The sequence below is a fragment of the Zalophus californianus genome, chromosome 9, assembly GCF_009762305.2.
Source record: "Zalophus californianus isolate mZalCal1 chromosome 9, mZalCal1.pri.v2, whole genome shotgun sequence".
NCBI classification, from domain to species: Eukaryota; Metazoa; Chordata; class Mammalia; order Carnivora; family Otariidae; genus Zalophus; species Zalophus californianus.
Genome location: NC_045603.1, coordinates 49,190,667 through 49,210,518, shown reverse-complemented (window position 1 = coordinate 49,210,518; position 19,852 = coordinate 49,190,667). Strand labels below are relative to the sequence as shown.

Below are 19,852 nucleotides of genomic sequence, written 5' to 3'. Positions count from 1 at the left end.
GGGTCCTACTTAGTTAAAAGCTAAATTCTGGGATTCGGGTAGATCCTGGACAAAGCACAAACTTGGGGCCTAGGAAAAGACCGATGACTGGAGGAGATACAGACCAGGCAGGAGTCGTTCAGGGATACTGGCAGGACTCAGGTCATGTGTGGTGTGGGCAAGAAGGAAGCATCATGCAACAGGGACCCTGGCAGAGCCTGAAGATGGAATGAAGGGATTTGGCAGTAATGTCAAGCCCAACCACCAAGAGCTGGGCTGGACCACAACATGCGGTGGGATTCCTATGGACGCCAATCATTTGCTTCCCAGGCAGGCCGGTTATTTAACAACCATTTACTAGGGGCAAGGCCAATGCCCTCTACAGAGAGATTTTTAAAAATTTCCACTCTAGGGTCTGTCTACTATGGTAGGAGTTATGTGTGAAGGCTTGAGCTAACTTGCACCATGCTCCTGATTTATTTCAGTGATGTCCAGCATCCATTTAGACTGGTACCCCTGTAGCAGATGCCTTACACCTCGTGTCCCTGGGACTGAGTACCAAATGGGAGGAGCCATTAGCACTGATTTCAATAACAAACCAAGTTCCCCCAGGCAGGGGTTCCCCTGGAAGACTTGAACTGAGCTAGACAATGAACAAGGCTGCGTCAGAGGTCTATCTAGTCATCGGTGGGAAGCCAGGCAGCTCTGAGTAGCTACAAATAATGCATGGTTCCATGCGCAGAAGAGGCCTGAGCTGGCAAAAGGAATCCCTCAGTTCCCAGGTTAGGCTTGACACAACCTCAAGTCAGAGGGCATCTCTGCAAGGGTTTTTTGCTTGGTTTTGTTCTGTATTTATCTGTAAGTCATTAATTGAAGTGTTGAAACAAAATCCAAATCATCATATCTTTGTAGGTTCCCTACACTGAAAGATAATAGTTTGGTTGGTATCTTTTTTATCACCTTGGTTTAACATATACTGAAAGCCTTACATTGAACAAAGCTATTGTTCAAATGAAGTCACTGACAGGAAGAGAACTGAAAAATTGTGATTCAAGAGCTTGATGTCTCTGAACAACATAGCAGCCACAGAATAAAAGGAGGCAGGTGGTTTTATATCGATCCTTTTATCCAGATATGTATAATTCCACAACGACTTTAGGGCCCTTAAATCTGATGCAAATTAGCCTAGGTAAGTTTCTAGGCTATATTGATAATTAATTTTTTCAAATATTTGTAACCAATTGTTAACATTACCAAATATTTATTTACTTATTTATTTTGATTTTATTTATATTATTTGTCAAAGAGCGAGCACAAGCAGGGGGAGATGCAGGCAGAGGGAGAAGCAAGCTCCCTGTCGAGCAAGGAGCCTGATGTGGGACTCGATCCCAGGACCCTAAGATCATGACCTGAGCCAAAGGTAGATACTTAACCGACTGAGCCACCCAGGCATCCCACCAAATATTTATTTTTAGCATGAGAAATTTGTTAATGTCCCCTCTTCTCATGAGATACAGGGATCTCCAAACATCCTAGAACCCACCTCAGGTAAGTGCATCTCCCACAATACCCTGAAGAGCTCAACTTCTCTTGTATGTGATCTTGTAATCAGTACACTCATCTAGATTTCACAGTTCTAAATATAGCTGCCATCACAGTTCTATATATAGTCGACAGTTACTTTTATAGATACTCTTAAAATCTACTATCACCATGCCAAGTAGGTGTTATTATGAGTCCTTTTACAAAGGAAGAAACTGAGAGGTCAAATAGTTTGCCTATAGCCAAAGAGCCAGTTAAGGTGGGAGTTAGCATTTAAATCCATTTCATTTCTGATTCTAAAAGCTCACATCTCTAATTATCCTGCAGTAAAATCAGGTTGCCCAAATTGCTTTTCTTTTTTTTTTAAGATTTTATTCATTTATTTGAGAGAGAGAATGAGATAAAGAGAGCATGAGATGGGGGAGGGTCAGAGGGAGAAGAAGACTCCCTGCTGAGCAGGGAGCCCGATGCGGAACTCGATTCCAGGACTCCAGGATCATGACCTGAGCCGAAGGCAGTCGCCCAAGAAACTGAGCCACCCAGGCGCCCCAACCCAAATCGCTTTTCCATAATAGAAAATATTATTTTGATCACCGAATATTTTTCCCACACCTACTGCATACATTCCAAACCTAACTGACAAGATAAGGCATCCATGGGGGGGTGGGGTGGGCTTTGATTCATTCAGAGTCTTTCTTGGGTTAAACTCCAGGAGGAGAAGGGGTTTAGATCAATGAATCAACAAGTGTTTATTGAACATCCAAGATTTTTCATGGCAGGCATTACAAAAAAAAAAAAAACCACACTGGAGTATCAGAATTTATTGTTATTCTGATATTCCAACCTTGGGGGAGAAGGGAGGAAACCAAGCAGATACCTTGGGAATTTAGGAAGAAATAGAGAATGGATCTTAGGAGGACAGAGAAGCACTGATAAACAGTCAAATGACAGTTTACATGAAATAGGATCCTGGGAAAATTAGTTGTTAAAGAGATGCTTTCGGGGGGAAAAACTATTGCATTAAACCAATGGCCTTAATCTAAGTATGATTCATGATTATGCTGAAATTTGAGATTATCTACCATGCAATCAACTGTATCTAAAGGAAAAAATGATGCAGTTAAGAATGCATGTATGTATGAAATGCAGCCTTAGACCAAAGAACAATGCTATATAATAACATTATAAATGTTTTCCTAAAAAATATATAAGCATTCCCTAATAGGCTTGCCATCTAACTCTGCAGGCCTTTGGTTTCAGTAATAAGCAGGGAAATTGATTAAGTACTACTTCCTGTATTTGATATTAAGAAAAAAACAAATGGCAGAATAAATTATTCAATTAAAGGCCGTTTTTTATTTCATTCCATTAGAGTGCAATGAATTGGCTTAGGAAAAAAAATAGGGCAAAATATACTAATCTTCGTTTTACTGGCATGTTATTACACACTAGTAAAACCAACTGGAATCATCTAGGGCCAGAAAGAGGCTGTTTAAAGGATGTTGCCTTCAGTACTTTTTTTAAGAATCAAGAATGAAAAAAAATATAGTACAGATAATGAAATGTGTAAACTTTTCATATCTATTTTTAAAAAAACCACCTTGTCTTTGGCACAACTTCTTCAAATGCCATAAGTAACAAAAACAAAAGTTTTGTTTTGTTTACTTAAAGCAATTATAATAAAGCCATAGAATTCGGTGGTATGTCGTTGTACTAAGTGCTAATATACCCTACTCTTGACTTTGAATAGCTTTTGCCTCTAGATAGAGGGGAGAAGATAGGCCCATCTCTTTCCCACCATGATTTTTCATAATGCCAACACATCTGTTCCCTTTATTCATTCAGCAAATAGTAAGTATCCGCCCAGAGCCTTGCACCATGGTAGGCAGTGTGAACACAAACAAGAACACTATCACACAGGTGATGATACAACAACCATCGTATTTCAAAATATCAAGGAAAAGCTTTTCACTGTAAAACATTCCTCTATCATTTCTGCTTTAAAACCGTCTGGTATATCATCAACAGGGGTATATTTTAGCAGAAAATATTTGCAGCCTTAGACATGAAAGAGCGCTTTTCAAGGGCCAGTCCACAGACTGCCAATGATAGAAGAGAAACTCCCTGGTCACCTGCCAGTTACCTTTCTCAGGGTGGGAGTAGTCTATTTAGGTCCCCAATTCTTCTCCAACCCCATAAGGGAGACCAGGAATGCTATGGTATCAAAATGGTTCCTGGTTCTTCTTCCCTAGAATCAAAATCCTTAAATTCAAACATAAGCCCTGAAAAGCAATGGAAAACCTACATGTGAACATAACTACTCTATCATCTGAAAATCATTTCTCTTGCTCTCTTAGTAACACTGCCTCAGAACCTCAGTTCATGAGAACCTACTATGAGCCAAGCTTGCACTCTTCTGTGTGTTAGAGGTATAGCAGTAACCAAACAGACAAACATCCTTGCCCTCTGGGAGCTTCCATTAACAACAAACAATAGGAATATACAGTATACAAACAAATAAGTAAAATAAATAGCATGTCATATCATCCTATGGAAAAAATTAAAGCAAGAAAAAGAAGGAGTGTTGAGAAGGTTGCAATTTCAAATAAGGTAATAAGGGAAGGCCTCACTAGGGAAGTGACATTATGCAAAGACTTGAAGAAGGTGAGAGAGGAAGTAGCACAAGGAGAGGGAGGAGCAGGTGCAAAGAAAAACCCTGAAACAGGAACAAATTGGGTGTTTCTAAGGCCAACATGACTGCAGTAGATTAAAGGAGGGGGCTAGGGCGCCTGGGTGGCTCAGTCGTTAAGCGTCTGCCTTCAGCTCAGGTCGTGTTCCCAGGGTCCTGGGATCCAGCCCCGCATCGGGCTCCCCGCTCCGCAGGAAGCCTGCTTCTCCCTCTCCCACTCCCCCTGCCCGTGTTCCCTCTCTTGCTGTGTCTCTCTCTGTCAAATAAATAAATAAAATCTTAAAAAAAAAAAAAGATTAAAGGAGGGGGCTAGGACAGGAAAATAAGGATATATGCGTAACAGAGACTATGTAGGGCCTGGTTATGTAGAGCCTTCTACTTTGGTTTTCACTCTGGGTGAGATGGGGCACCATTAAAGTGTTTTGAACAGATCTGACACATTTTTAAAGTATCACTCTGGCTGTTCTGCAGTGACCTGTTATGAGAACAAAGCACACGGGGACAAATAGAAATCCAGTTAGGAGGAAAATGCAATAATCTAGGTAAATACAAATGATGGTGGCTAACGGAGGTGGACATGGTAGAGGTAGGTGATGATGATCAGATTCTAGATACATTTTGAAGGTGGAATCAACAGGATTTTCTCACACTAGATGTGAAGTATGAAGAAGTAGAGGAATCCAGGGAGATACCAGATGCTTTCCCATGAGCAAGCAGTAAGATGGATCTGCCACTTACATGAGCAAAACCAGAGAGGAGCAGGTTTGAAGAAGACAGTAGGAGCCTGATTTTGGATATTTTAGGTGTAAGATGCCTGCCTATTAGACATTCAAATGGAGACACTGAAAGGGAATTTGGGAGCCAGGGGTTAAGAGAAAGGAGTAGGATGGGGAAGTGCCAGCGTTATCAGTGAGACTAGATGAAAGCACAAAAGAACAGGAGGTACAAGGACCAAACACCGATGCACTCCAATATTTAGAGATCAAGGACCTGAGGAAAAAAACACCAAGAGAGACGAAGAAGGAGTAGCTAATGAGGGAAGAGGAAAAGTACGACAACGTGAAAGCCCAACAGCCCCATGAATGAAGTGTTTCCAGAATGGGAATAGTTAATTGTCTCCGATTCTGCCTACCGGTCAAGAGATATGTGACTGAGAATTGGCTACTAGATTTAACAATACGGAGGTCATTGGATATCTTGGTAGAAGAAGATAGACTAGGGCACAAAAACCAGATTGGACTCGGTTCAAGAGCAAATAAAGAACTATTACAGATTGAAAACAGGGACCTCTCTCAAGGGATTTTGCTATTAAGGGGAGGAGAAAATTGTAGTGGCAACTGGAGGGACTGAGAGTGAAAAGAGGTGAAAAAGTAGGTGAAATAACATCACGGATGTATGTGGAATGGCAATAATCCAGTAGAGAGGGACACTGATAATGCTGGAGAGGGGACAATATGCTGGAGCCACGTCCTCAAGGGGGCAAGAGGGAACGTGATCCTATGCACAAGGTGAGCGCTGGCCTTGCATCGGGGCACAGAGTTCAACCACAGCAACAGGAGTAAAGACAGAACATATGGGCAGAGACACAGACAGAAATTCTCTTCTAACTGCTTCTATTTTCTAAGTGAAATAGGAGTAGGAAGCAAGGTTGTCAGCTGAGGTGAGAATGGAAAAGGAGGTGCTGAAGACTTGAGGAGACAGGGAAGAGGAGGAGGCATCAGTCATCCAGGAGGGCAGAGGCATGAATGAACGGACCAAGAAAATGCAGCCTGATAAACCGGCAGCACGAAGGGCCCGCTGGGGATTAGTGATCCCAAATTAAAGTGAAACCAGTCCGCCTGACGGGAGTGTTTTTCTCCAACCACATTAAACAGCACAGGAAGAAACCAGAATGGCAGTGAGTGGAGCTGAACCAGGTTTTCCAGATGAGCTCTACAAAATGAGGGAGGAATGAGGATCCACCTAAGAGACTGGTTATATGATGTAAGAGGAACTTAAGTTGGGAAGAAGGGAAATGAGGACACGAGAGGGGCGTGGCTAGTATGCATCAAGAGGAAAGAGTCAACAGATTTTAGGTCCTACTGGGATGGACAGTAGGGGAAAGACAGGTGCCATGCGGAGAGCAGGATGCCTGAAAATGAGGTAACGGGTGGGGGGGGGGTGGCAGTCATGGTCAATGATGAGTTTTAGGGCAGCTAGTCTCAAAAATGTTGGTCTCCGGGGGCGCCTGGGTGGCTCAGTTGGTTAAGCAACTGCCTTCGGCTCAGGTCATGATCCTGGAGTCCCAGGATTGAGTCCCGCATTGGGCTCCCTGCTCAGCGGGGAGTCTGCTTCTCCCTCTGACCCTCCCCCCTCTCATGTGCTCGCTCTCTCTCACTCTCTCTCTCAAATAAATAAATAAAATCTTTAAAAAAAACAGTTGGTCTCCGGATGGTTTTACATTCCGAGAAATGAGTGAAGGTCCCCAAAAAGGTTTTGGTTATGCGAGTTATGTCTAGTAGTATTTACCTATCAATATTAGAACAGGGAATTTTTAAGCACAAGATTATGCAAGCATGCATTCCATTAGCCACCAAAATGAAGATGTTCATCACATCGTGCAGCTTCTGGAAAACGACACCGTGCACCCCCAAGACAAGGAAATTAAAAAGGCAAATAATGTCTTCATGTTATCATGGACATAGTTTTGACCTCACAGACTCTCTGAAAGTGCAGCCCCCAGAGACCACTGGACCTCACTTTGAGAACTGCCGGTCGAAGATGTGGCCCCAGAAGCGAGCAACTGAGGTACAGTGGTGGGTATGACCACTGAAAGAGGAAAAGACACAGGACGGAGAAACCAAGAAACCGGAGGGATGATGTATATGAATACTGAACTCAGAAGAACTGTGACAGAAATAGTGCGGTGCAAGTGGCAGACAGCCAGCAGTGAAAATGGTCACCCGCCGCAGACAAGTGCCGAGAGCAGGGAGAAGTGGCTTATAGACTGCAGTGGCATAAGATTCAAAATGAGGCATTTTTAGAAAGGAGGGAAGGACAACAGATGGGAAATAGCAAAGAAGAACAAAAAAGACCTACCCCTCCTCCAGGAGAATGTGAAAGACTACAAAGGAAGAAATGCCCTGACAGAGGGTCACGCGTCAGTCAGACCAAGAAAGGGAAGGGGAAGTTCATGGAGGAGGCTGAGGATATAAAGGATTTTGCTGATGATAAACAATGAGTTCCAGGGAGTGCAATAGAACAGGAGGTCAGGGATCCAAAATGGGGCCATACAGCACCTGTTCCACTTACCACTGCCAGGTCACAAACTACCCCGAAACTTAGCTGCTTTTTAAGAACCATTTAATTATGCTGATAGTGTCTGTAGGTCAGGAATTCAGACATGACACAGAGAGAATGGCCTGCATCGATTCCATGCTGCTCTGGGGCCCCAGCTAGGAATACGGGGAGGCGAGACCACTCAACAACGTGGAGCTGAAATTACCTAAAGGCTCATTTATGCACATGTCTGGCACGTGGGCTGGGAAGACTGAGACCAGGATTGCCAACCAGAGCACCTACATGTGGCCTCTCCAACAGAACTCACGTCCCTGTTAGAAGCAGGAGAGCCAGGCGGTGGCTCAGAGCTCCAAACACAAGTGTTGCAGCCAACAAGGGGGAAGCTTCCTCATCTGTTGAACCCCAGCCTCAGAAAGCACACAGCATCATGTCCAGCGGACCCCACTGGCTAAAGCAGCCACACGCCTGCCCAGATTCAAATGGAGGGGACACAGACACTCAATGGGAAAACTGTCAAAAACTTTGGAGGCTGCATTTTAAAACCATCTTCTAAGTACATCACCTTCTGTTCCAAGGAGCAGGTTCCAGATGCTGAAAGATGAAATGTATAGGAATGTGATATAAACCATTGACTAATTATCCGTTCCTGCTGTTATGGATTGAATGTCTGTGTCCCTGTGTTAAAGCCCTTCCCCTCCAGCATGGCTGTACCTGGAGATGGGACCTCTAAGGAAGTAGGTAAGGTTAAATGACATCGTAAGAGCGGGGCCCCGATCACACAGGATTAGTGTCCTTACATGAAGAGACAGTAGAGAGTTCACTCCGCCCCCTCTACTTCCACCCAGTCTGAGGTATTTTATGAAATCCCAAGAAGGCTAAGACACTGTCCTCCTTCTTTTTTCAATATGATGAGTAGAGACTGAAAGGGTGGGGTTTTGAGTAAATGAAGTCATTGAATGGAGAGCCCAGATGACACCCAATAATATTATATACTGTTGATGAGAAAACAAGACTACTTACTCTTCATTGGTAGGGCTTTCATACACACACACACACACACACACACACATTATCTATCAGTTCAAGTTCACGAACAAAGCCAGATGAGATGCTTTCTCAGCAGATGCAGCAACTCTACAGGTGTCTGATTCTAGCCTGGCAAATTTTCATTCTCTTAACTAAAATTATAGGGGGAAAAAAGTGAAACAGTAATAAAAAAACTAAATTTATATTGCCTTGTTCAAGGTTTTCATTTAATGAAAATGTGCTCTGCACATACTAGAAAATTATACATTTAAAAAGAAACACTTGAATTCATCTGAAAAATCTAATTTTAGATGCCATTCGCTTTTAGTCAACAGTCCTGACACTTCTGAAAAGGGCAATGTAGAAATCCGTTTGACTGCCGAAGTGTGACTTCACAAGCACATTAGCGTACTCTGCTCAGTCTTTGTCATGGAATTTATGAATATCAGTAATAGGAGATATAAATACTTGACGTCAGAAGATATCAACAAGGAAAACTATTCACAGATTATATATCAGAATAAACAAACAAATAAATATTACATTATTATCTGACTATTCACGTGTTATTTTCTACTGTTTTGTTGTTGTTTAATGTACTAAGAGGCAAAATCTATATATCTTAACTTTTTCTCAAATGATTAACTGTACCTAAAAAACAGACAGACTACTAATTTTATGCTGTCAAACTCTGTATCGAATTTTCATATTGTCTGCTATATTCAACAACTGTGAAAACAAAATAAACACTTAGTAAAATAGTAATTCTAACATCAGTTCATACAAGAAGTCTTAAGTATATAGTGATCTCTTCCAAACATCTTTATTCAAAATACAAAGTAAACCTCTAAAACACATCAATAGCTAATAGCTAATGCACATTGCCATTACACTCCCAGTCGTGAGAAGAAATATGTCAGTTCTCATGTTCACACATTTGCTGACGCAATATAAACGGCAGATTTCTAGTAAAGCTATTAAGTGAGAGAGGTGTGCGTACCAGGGAGACCAACAAAAGGTACTGGTCAAAATTACTCACCAGCTTCAAGCTACATCATCTCTGGGCTATTTGTTTCTTTCTTCTCTGACATTCAGATCTTAGGGAGAGATGCCATCTAAAATAGGAACAGGACTCTTCCCTGTGATTATTCACTCACCCTTCTGACTCTCATCCCTTCCAGTTTTAAATTTTCAAGGCACCGAAGCCACTGCCGATAGCTGGTACAGCAGAGAAGAGAAAAAAACAGGAAGGGGCAGGGGGACAAATGATCAGATATAAGCGTCCAATACTCTGCAAGGATTCAACACTCCTTGACAAGTGCAAAAGGAGAGAAAAACTCACACCTGGATAGCTTTGCGGGCACTGGTGCACACTTTGGCCAATGACCCTCATCACCTAGCATGATGGTTATTTGGCACAGGTAGCATCCAACACGGCACTGGAGCAATGCAATGGTGATATCTGTAAAAGGTGCTGTAGGACAGGTGCAGATGAGGGTGCCTCCCAAGATCCCACAAACTCCATCATGATTCAAGGGAAAGATTTAAGTGCTTGCTGGCTCCCAGGAGGGATGGCAGAAATCCTGACAGGACTGGTACCTAGGAAAAGGCCTAGTTTTGACAAGAAGGTCACAGGCTACAAGGATCTCACAAGTAGGCACAATGGCAAGGTCCAGAAAGTCCAAATCAGCTGCCAGGATGACATTCAAAGACCAAACGGGAACAGTCTCATTTCAGTGGGGACCAGGGCACAACGCCCAGTCACCAAGCATGCCAAGTCCAGAGTAGTGGACGCAGTGAGGGTCAGACAATGAATAAAATGCCCTTCACCCAGTGCCATGAAGATATTAAGCTTTCCCCTTCAGAGAATGAGAGAAGAGAAAACCCTTGAGAAATGAGAGCAATGACCAAAGAGTTTTTAAACTAAAGACTAATATGCTCTTTATTAACAAGACCAGATGTTTTCCATCTTCAATATGAATGGGATCTCAAAGGCAAGGTGCAAGCAAATATAGAAAATAAATTGTGTCATTTGTATATCTTAAAACTAGAGTGTACATTTTTACACACACACCTTTCTTCCATCCTTCTGAACCTTCCTCCTTCACCCCAGCTACATAAACATATTCAAAACCAGTACTATTCGAAGTGTGGTCTGTTGTCAGTGTCAATCAGGAAACTGTTTTTTACTTGTCCATGGTTACATAAATACTGAATATGAAGATAGGTGTTCAGAAATTCGTATAGCAATCTGGCACTGCCCCGACATCCAAGGCTGGGAATAATGACCTCATCTCACTGAACGGGGTATAGACAAATACCGGTGTGGTCACACTCAGGTGACTCAGGTGAGACACAGTGTACTCACAGTGCTATACAGGACCATATATCAGACAGGGATAAAAGAGCCCTTCACCAGAAATAGTGTAAGAAGCACTAATGTAGGGGGTGTCTGGATGGCTCAGGTGGTTAAGTGCAAGATTCCTGGCTTCGGCTCTGGTCATGATCTCAGGGTGGTGAGATTAGCACCCTCTCTCTCTCTCTCTCTCTCTCTCTCTCTCTCTCCCCCTCCACCCCTCCACCCACTTGTGCGCAGGCGCGCTCTCTCTCAAGTAAATAAATCTTAAAAAAAAAACAAAAGAAGCACTAAAGTAGATCAGCATGCAGCCTAACACTGCTACCAACTGCAGTGCTAACACTGGGTTTTGTATTTAGGATCACTCTGATGAAAAACAGACCAATAAGAATGGAGGACTTCACATGTAAATGATGTGTTCATGCCCAGGAAAGACCAAGTGACAACAGATTGTTAAAACCAAGGTTCCAAAGGAGTTCAGCCAGGAAAAAAAAAAAAAGTGATGCTACAACTTTCCAAAGCAGCATGTGACAGTTTACTTTCCACAGGAGCAAGCACCATATCCACACTCCAAGAGCGAATTTAGTTTCAGGCAAACAATATCAAGTCACATGAAATAAATGTCATTAATTTGAAAGTTATTGATTTTTTTAGTAGTTTTGTTTGTATTTCATCTGTAAAATCCATTTTGGTTCTGTGTTGTACCAGAGCTATAAGCATCAGGAGTTTATACCTAGTTTTAGGTTAGTACATATTTAAGTAGCATAATAAAAATGAGGTCAGCAGTCAAGATTTGCAAGACATTTTTTCTCCAGTAAAAAGGTTCCGTACATGATTTCAATTTAAGAAGTAATGGTCCCTTGAATATTGGGTTGAGATTAGAAGCCCGGACTGGAGAGAGGCAGAAACCCAACAACAGGGCACAGGCAGCCAGGTCTACTTGGCATCTGAGCGGGACTTTTCCAAGGGCAGGCAGGCAGGCAGGAAAGAGGTTGTCTTGACTGTGCAGCTTTGTATGTGTTGTCATTTAGTTGCATCATTTGAGTTGTTTTGTAACAAATGGGAGCCTAACAGAGAAACCTCAGAACATAGCCGACCTTCATTTTGGAAGACTGAGAATTAAAATTTTTTTAAAGATATTTTTTATTTTTAAGTAATCTCAATACCCAACTGGGGGCTAGAACTTACAACCCTAAGATCAAGAGTCACATGCTCTACCAACCAAGCCAACAAGGTGCCCTGAGAATTAAGATTTTTACTTTTTACTTCTCCCCTTTGTAATATAACAGCTTTTACCCCTCCTAAAATAAATAAATAAATAAAATAACCCCAGGACATCTGTATGCCAAGAACCATCCTACCTTCAGAGATGAGAAAAGGGAGGTTCAGAGGGGGTCTGTGTCTAGGCCAAACAATCAGGAATATGGCTAAGAGAGGACCTGAACCCCAATTTTCTAATTTTGAGTCCAGTATAAGAAGCTTTTTTTTCCCTTTTATTATGTTATGTTAATCACCATATATTAATTACATCATTAGTTTTGGATGTAGTGTTCCATGATTCACTGTTTGCGTATAACACCCAGTGCTCCATTCAGGCTAACCCATCCCCCCACCCCCCTCCCCTCTAAAACTCTCAGTCTGTGTCTCAGAGTCCATAGTCTCTCATGGTTCATCTCCCCCTCCGATTTCACCGTTTTTAAACTTTATTCACAGAGCATTTAGCTGTTTTCAGAAAACAAGTGATATTAAAAACCCTACCCAATTCTATTACGAGGAAAGACATTTCCACAACATAGTAACTACCACTTTTCTCTTTCAATTAAAAAAAATTTTAAAATTTCATATTAGTTATAGAGGATTAATGTACAGAATAATTATTTTTCCTTTAGGATTAGACAGTATATGAATTTTACATAATTAAAAAAAAACTAGTGCGCGTTAAGCTATCACCATGATCCAGTCACTTTGGTAGTCCTCTATTTTCACACTGTTCTATCAGATCATGTTTACATTCTTCCCCTACTTAAACTTGGCGAAGAGGAAATAAAGGCAATATGAGGTAGAAAGAATACCAGCCTCTGTATCAAGGCACTGGGTTTTAAGACACGACTCTGATTCTAATCACGATCTAAACCAGAAACCTACACTGCCCCCCACCTCGCCCCCACCATGTTTCCCACATTTACTTGCGTACCAAGTCCTCCTCCGGAGTATCTCTGCATGGCCTGAAACAGGGCATAGCCTCCTAGTGACCCCACCCCTTCCAGTCCCTCCCTTTTCCAATATTTTCTCCTTGCCTCCAGGGTGATCTTTCCAAGATATAAATCTGATCCCTTTACTTCTCTATCAGAAATCCTTCACTTAACCCAAACCTGATGGAGACAATCTGAACTCTTCAATCTGACATATAAAGTCCTTCCAAATCTGGCCCTCTCTAGTCTCATCTTCTCCACCCAGCTCCCCTACCTCTTGGGGAAATGCATATTCATATTCTACACTTCAGCCCCTTCCAAAACCAATAAGGGCTCCTGGCATATTTTATTCTACAATGCTTTGGATCATGCCATGCCCATTGCCTGAAATTTCTACCCTCATATCCCTGCCCAACCTTCTAAGTTCCCCTCCTTCCTTCAAGTCTTTTAACACTTCCTCTGTACCACCTCCTCAGCACAGTCAATCCCTCTTCTCTGCTCCCTCGGCACTAATCTTTATAGAAGAGAGGCTGTACTGAGTTATTTATCAAATCCATGACTCCCTAACTATATATAATAATCTCCTTGAACATGGAAACCATGATTTTCTCATCCCCAGTACCCATCATGGCAGTTAGTGGTTAATAAAAGTTTGCTGAATGTATGAAAAGAGTGGCCTTAAGAGTTTCTTCATCTTCATGTCAGCCAGACTAGAATATATCAACAATCTCACCATCAGAACATTCTGTGTTTTCGTGCAGATTTTCACAAAATGCTGGACTTTTTTTTTTACTAGTTTATGAAGTTTTTAGAGAATAAAAATTCATCATTTCATCAGCAGGACACCTTGAGGTGTTAAGTTTACAGATATCATAGATATCAAGATATCATAAAAATAATGAGTTGCTCTTACTGAGCCCAGAACTACATGAAAGGTACTGTCATAAATTCCACATTTGTTAATTTCATTTAATCCTCCCATGAGGTAGATGTTATTTGTCCTCATCTTCAAGAAGAGAATACAGGGCTTAGAGAACTTTTAAGTTTTAACTTTAAGACCACAGAGCTAGGAAGTGCTAAAGGGATTTAAACCCAGTGTTGTTTGACTTCAAGTACCTTGCTGTCCACCACATTGCTGGGCGGAGCTAAGGAATCCAGCTAGGATACTAACCCTGTCTTCACATTCTTTTCAACACCTGATTTGCTGCTTGAAGTTTAATTACTGTTGAAATGAAAGGTGGTAAGAAATTCAATCAGGTGCATTTTATTTGGCAGAAATATTTAAAGAACATTAACTTTCCCATTAAACTGACAGTACCCTTTGGTCACTGACATGCCTAAACAAGTAGGTTTCTTGAATAAGGAAATTTGTATTGATAGGTTTTTATATTTATGTTTAAGCAACCTTGGAATTTATAAAGAAATACACTTTAATAAAAGATAAAACAAGAGATTCAAACCCAGGGTTTGTTTTTGCATTTGAATATCGTTCTCTTAGACATGTTACTTTGTATTACTATACTTTTGTATTTTGTATTACTAAACTGCCATTATAATTTAAGTGAAAATAAGCTGATCAGATCCTAAATGCCTTAAACCATCAGCCATCATGCAACATTTACTATAACAGCTATAATTCAATTCTCAATATGATATTCAATTATCAATACCCTTTACCAGCTTAAGTTGATACTTCTTTTTCTTGGTGAAAAAAACCAATCAGGTTACTGCAGAAGAAAGCATTATCTGAAGCCCCTTTGTTTGGCTACTGGGCCTTCTGATAGATAGCTAGGCTGAGAGTTCAGATGGATAGCTTTAATTAAATAAAATATTGGCAAAAGAGCAAATGCACAACGGCTATTAACGATACAGTAGTTTCCCAGGTCATAGCAGTGAGGAAAAATACCTAAGTCTTGTTAATTCTTGCCTTCATGGCAAATACTCTTTGAAAAGAAGGAAAACTATGGAATTACATATATCAAATCTTTGGTGGAAAAGCCATTCTCTTAAATGACTATCTTTAAGTGTAGTCAAATAATTCTCCTTAAAAATATGTTGACATTTTAATCCTTATTGTTAGAGTTAATAAACCTATCTGGTCAGATTGTCAAAAGCCCAAAATATACTTTGGAAGCTTTGTCTCACTATATATAACTAAAACTCTTCTGATGAATTCCTGATGAAAGAATTAGTGTCAGTTTATTAGGTCCAAAAAAATCCATGTTTTATCTATGTGTGTGTGTGTGTGTATGTATGTGTACATATATAATGCTAAAAATTTCATCTCAAGAAATGTAACTTAACTTCTTTTTTTGCATTATCTCTTTAGAAACTGGTACCCTAAGGCTTGGCTTTTTTAACTTTAGGCATTTTTTTTTCATCCTGTGAGTATCAGTTTCTTCATCTGTCAGGTGAAATAATAATACCTACCTTACAAGCATGTGGTAAGACTTATACCAAATAATGCATGTGAAGTGTCCAACACCATGCCCAACGCATAGGAGACTCTCCATGCATTCTGATTTCTTCTCTTTTCCCCACAGCACTCCCTAGTCAAAAGTCAAATTTCAAACTGGAATTTTTGATAAGGAGGTTGTGTAGAATAGGGTCACCAGATCTCCTTGAGGTGTGGAAAATGAAACGGACCAAAGATATAATAAAGGCACGCTACTTAAGTCCCCGTGCTTTCTCATAGATATTTTATAAAACCTAAATTCTTTGTATCTAAAGAGATCCAAATACTCTCAGTCAACAAAACAGAAGCAAGACCCCAGATATGATAATTTCTACACAAGTCCAAAGGGAAGTTCTCAAGTTTACTTGTATACCTCCAAAACTTAAGAACAGAAACACAAGGAGAAAGGGAGCTATATAAAATGCATACATTTTCCCCTGGTGAATACACACACGAACATGTACTAACCAAAGCCACGGAAATCAGAAGGGAAGCTACAAGGCAAAGGAAGCATCATTAATTACTGAGATTTTCCTTAACAGCTCTATTTCTATTACACATGATAAACTAATAAGCAGATTAAAACAACTAATACATTACTTAATTTAATTCAAGTGGGATATTAAACAGTTTACAGAATAATTTCTGTTCTCCTAAAACATTTACCCAAAAGTGCATTAGGTGACTTCTAAATGGATTGGGTTTATCAGCTCAAGCAGAAAATCAGGGGAGGGGGAAGACAGAGAAATGTGTCCTGAATTTTAATAGTATGTCATTGTATGTGGGTGAATCTTAACATGTCATTTGGAAGTGACTGCATTAACTGCAACAACCCATATATTATAGTTTCTCGGCTAAGCATTGCATGCAGTAGCAATAGTTCACTCAATATCATCTTGACAGAAGCCTTCAAGATGAATCCAAGTTATGAATGGTGTGTAGGTATGGCATGAAATTATACAGACTGGCCAACTCTCTCTTTGTATGTGATAATACTAAGAAGGCAGTTTCCCTAAATCTTTGAGTTGAGATTAGCATTTTTTTAAAAAGAATAATGCTAAGAAATGCTTGTTCAAATATGTGGTCCTTAATGAAGTTAGCAGTCTGTATTAATTTGCATTAAGTTTCATGAAGAGATTTCGCTAAACAAAATCTACATGAAAAAATGTTATGCTAGAGTGGCCTCCATAATGGGTTTTAGAATGTTTAAATGTAAATTGCAGTGGGGGGGAGGGGAATGTGGAAAAAGCAATGGTTATATGAGCACAACCAACCTTAATGATAAGACATTAGAAATTGGAATTTTAGCCAATGTTATCCCTAGACAAAATTTAAAATGTATTTATTCCCTCTATGTTCATTATTTTCCTGACCAACCTGATAGTTCAATATTTTTGTTTATATTTAACAAGAACAAATTGAAAACTATTTTATCATTTAAAGTTACAAATTCCAAGGGGGAAAAAAACTAAATTCAAGCTGATTACAAATGCAAATAGAAAACATTGCTCATTACAATAATAGTCACCCAAAAAAATAAGCCAATTACAAGCAGTGTCCTTTGACATATGCATTAAAAGTCAGGCAGGCAGCTCAGTTAATTTAAATATGTATGCTTATATGTGCACATATACACACACAACTGGAACACAAACACCAGGTAGGAAATTTTAAAAGAAACAAACCACATACATTTGTGCATCCCCAATGAATCAGGACCTCAAAAAGAAATGCAACAATCAAATTGGAAACAATACTAATTAGAGAAGCATCACATAATATAAGCAAGAAGAAATCCTTAAGGTGTAAAAAGACACCAAGTGACAAACATCCCTGCTTCTCCTATTGGAAAAGATAAAGTAGAATACCCAATTTCTGACTCAGATTTTTATATTCTGGAGGAAATTCAGTCTTATCTCCACCAAGCAGATTAGGTGATCATCTTTCAAAGTTACCATATATTTCTAAAAGACATAGAAGTACATTTTGTCACAATCCAAAAATTTACCCATTTCAGCATTCAGATAAAACTTGCTGGCAGTACTGCAATGTTTTTTTAGCAAACAGAACCATTTAGTACCAAGTTCATCGTGACACTGAGTTGATAGGACAGATACTCCATGCTTGACTGAATGCTTTCATTTAGTGCTTTTACCTGGTTATAAATTATTGGTACCACTATTTGCAACTTTTAAGATATGATTTACTAAAGGGAAAAGCAGGGCATTTCTAAAGCAGGGGTGCCTTTTGAGTGGGTAAACATAAGGTCCCCTGCCAGAAAGAGTGCTGGAAAATGAATGCACATATCTAATAAGGAAGTGGTTTAAAAGGGATGAATTCCCTGAGTCATTAAACAGGATATAAACCAAAGACAGGTTGTGCCACCTAGAGAAAAACTGGAAATCGTACATTGGCTCTTCAGTAGTAAGCATTATTTCAAAAGCCTGAAACTTTTGGCATGCCCAATAACCAAATCACCCTCCATACCATCCCATCAAGCTGCTGAAATTTAAGCTCCCCTGACAACTCTGCCTTCTCCACACACCAGATTTGCCTCCCACCCACACAGCACCGTTTAACCTCAGCACCGACTGTTGCCACAGCCCATGCGGACCCAGCATCCTGAAACACATCCAATTCTAAAGCGTTTTCCTCGAAGCCAGGGCCGGCAGGGGTGGGAGGAGCAGGGGAATAAACCCTGGGGGCCCTTGCCAGCCAGGGTCCCTCTGGATGCTAGCACAGCCACGGCGCACACCTCTTTAGCCCCGGGGGTGGGGGGGAGGGCTGTATAGGAAATTCTGGTGCACTCAGTACATCATATCCAGGTTACCGAGCTGAACTCCCTGGCCAACCTCAGCACAATCCAAACAGCATGGAATGACCTCAACAGAACCAAGCCTTTGAGGTGCAAAGGGCCTTCAACTTTCCTCTCCTCAAGTCACTTAGAAGCAACGTGCCCAGCACACTTTGTCAGGCAGAAGCACAAAAGGTCTACAAGCAACCTGGCATGGACAGCGGCCTTTACAAAAGAAAATAGTAATTATGAAAAGCCCGCAGTCCTGCGGTATTAACTTGACAGCGGGGACTGCGCTAGGGCATAACTCATCTCCCAGGCATCACTCCCAGCCCCAGACCCTCAGCCTAGGGACAGCATTCTCCCTCCTCCCCTCCCCCTCCGGAGACCTGCGGCAGCGCCCACATCCCGCCCCCAAGCTCTTCCTCCTCCTGCTCCTCCTCCTCACTAAATCTCCAGCAACTTTGGGCACCGTAGCACCATCGAAGCCCAGCCAGAGGCGGGGACACCGCGAAGGCGGCCGCGGGAGAAGGAAAGTTTGAAAAGTCACTTAAAACACTGCAGGACCCCCCACCAGCACCCACCCCGTAGACAGGCGCTCGGGCCCGGCTCCACGTGCGAGCGGGCCCTGGAGAAGCTAGAGTACCCCCTACGTACCCCCCCGAAAAATCTTTCCCCAAGCGAAAAGTTCCCTGCTGCTGCACCCTCCCTCTTTCCCCTTCTCCCCGCCCCCCCCCCAAAGAAATCTCTTCCAGTTCGCAAGGCGCCGCCTCTATCCGCCCGCGGCCCCGGAGGGCGCGGCGCCCCTCCCCCGTCGGCCGGTGGACAGGTCGGGGGGAGCTGGGGGAGAGGGAGGCACCGGGGGCGGCCCCTGGCCCGGACCCCCCTTCCCTGCCTTCCCCCGCCCCGTCGCCTCACTCACCTCTCTCCTGCTCTTCCGCCTGCAAGCAGATGGGGATATTCTTCTTCCAGCCCGGCATGGTGTCCGCTCCCTGTGCTCGCTCTCGGGCTCGCTCTTCCTCGCTCGCTCGCCCCCTCTCTCCGGGACTCGCCGCGCCTCCTCGCTCGCCCTCTCGGGCCGGCCGCTGCGCGCTCGGGGCTGCTCAGCGGGGCTGGGGCGCCGAGGCGGCTCCCGGGCACATCGAGGCGGCGCCGCGCGCCCCGCGCTCGCCTCAAACTCGCCGGCGGCTCCGGGTGGCGGCGGCGGGGCCGGGCGGGCCGGGCCGGGCTGCCTGGGCTGCAGCAGCGGCCGCCGCAGCGTGGACAGAAGACCGGGCCGGGCCGGGGGGCGGGGGACGCGTGCAGGCCGAGAGCTGGGGACTGCGGAGCCCCCGGGAGGTGGGCGCCGGCGGGAGGGGTGGGCTCGCGCCGCCGCCTCCTGCCCCTCCTCCTCCTTCTTCTTCTTCCCCTTCCTTGTCTCTCCGCCACCAGCAGGTGGGACTCGGAGCCGCCGCCGCCGCCGCACAAAGCTCCGCCGGCGGCAGGACTGAGGCTGCGGGCTCCCGGGACGCCTCTCCGCGGAGCCTCCCCCGAGACGCGC

General features: G+C 42.7%; 1 protein-coding gene across 2 annotated transcripts in view; it reads right to left on the bottom strand.

Annotated features, from left to right (window-relative positions):
• GRIP1 (glutamate receptor interacting protein 1) overlaps window positions 1-19,431 on the bottom strand; it is a 660,679-nt gene extending 641,248 nt beyond the window's left edge. The window contains exon 1 of one of the 2 annotated variants that reach the window (XM_027593517.2): window positions 19,235-19,431. In XM_027593517.2, coding sequence (XP_027449318.1) covers window positions 19,235-19,292 — 58 coding nt within the window. In that variant the 5' untranslated portion in view covers window positions 19,293-19,431. The remainder of the gene's footprint in view (window positions 1-19,234) is intronic. The other variant, XM_027593519.2, reaches the window with a different exon arrangement.
• Window positions 19,432-19,852: the final 421 nt, after the last annotated feature.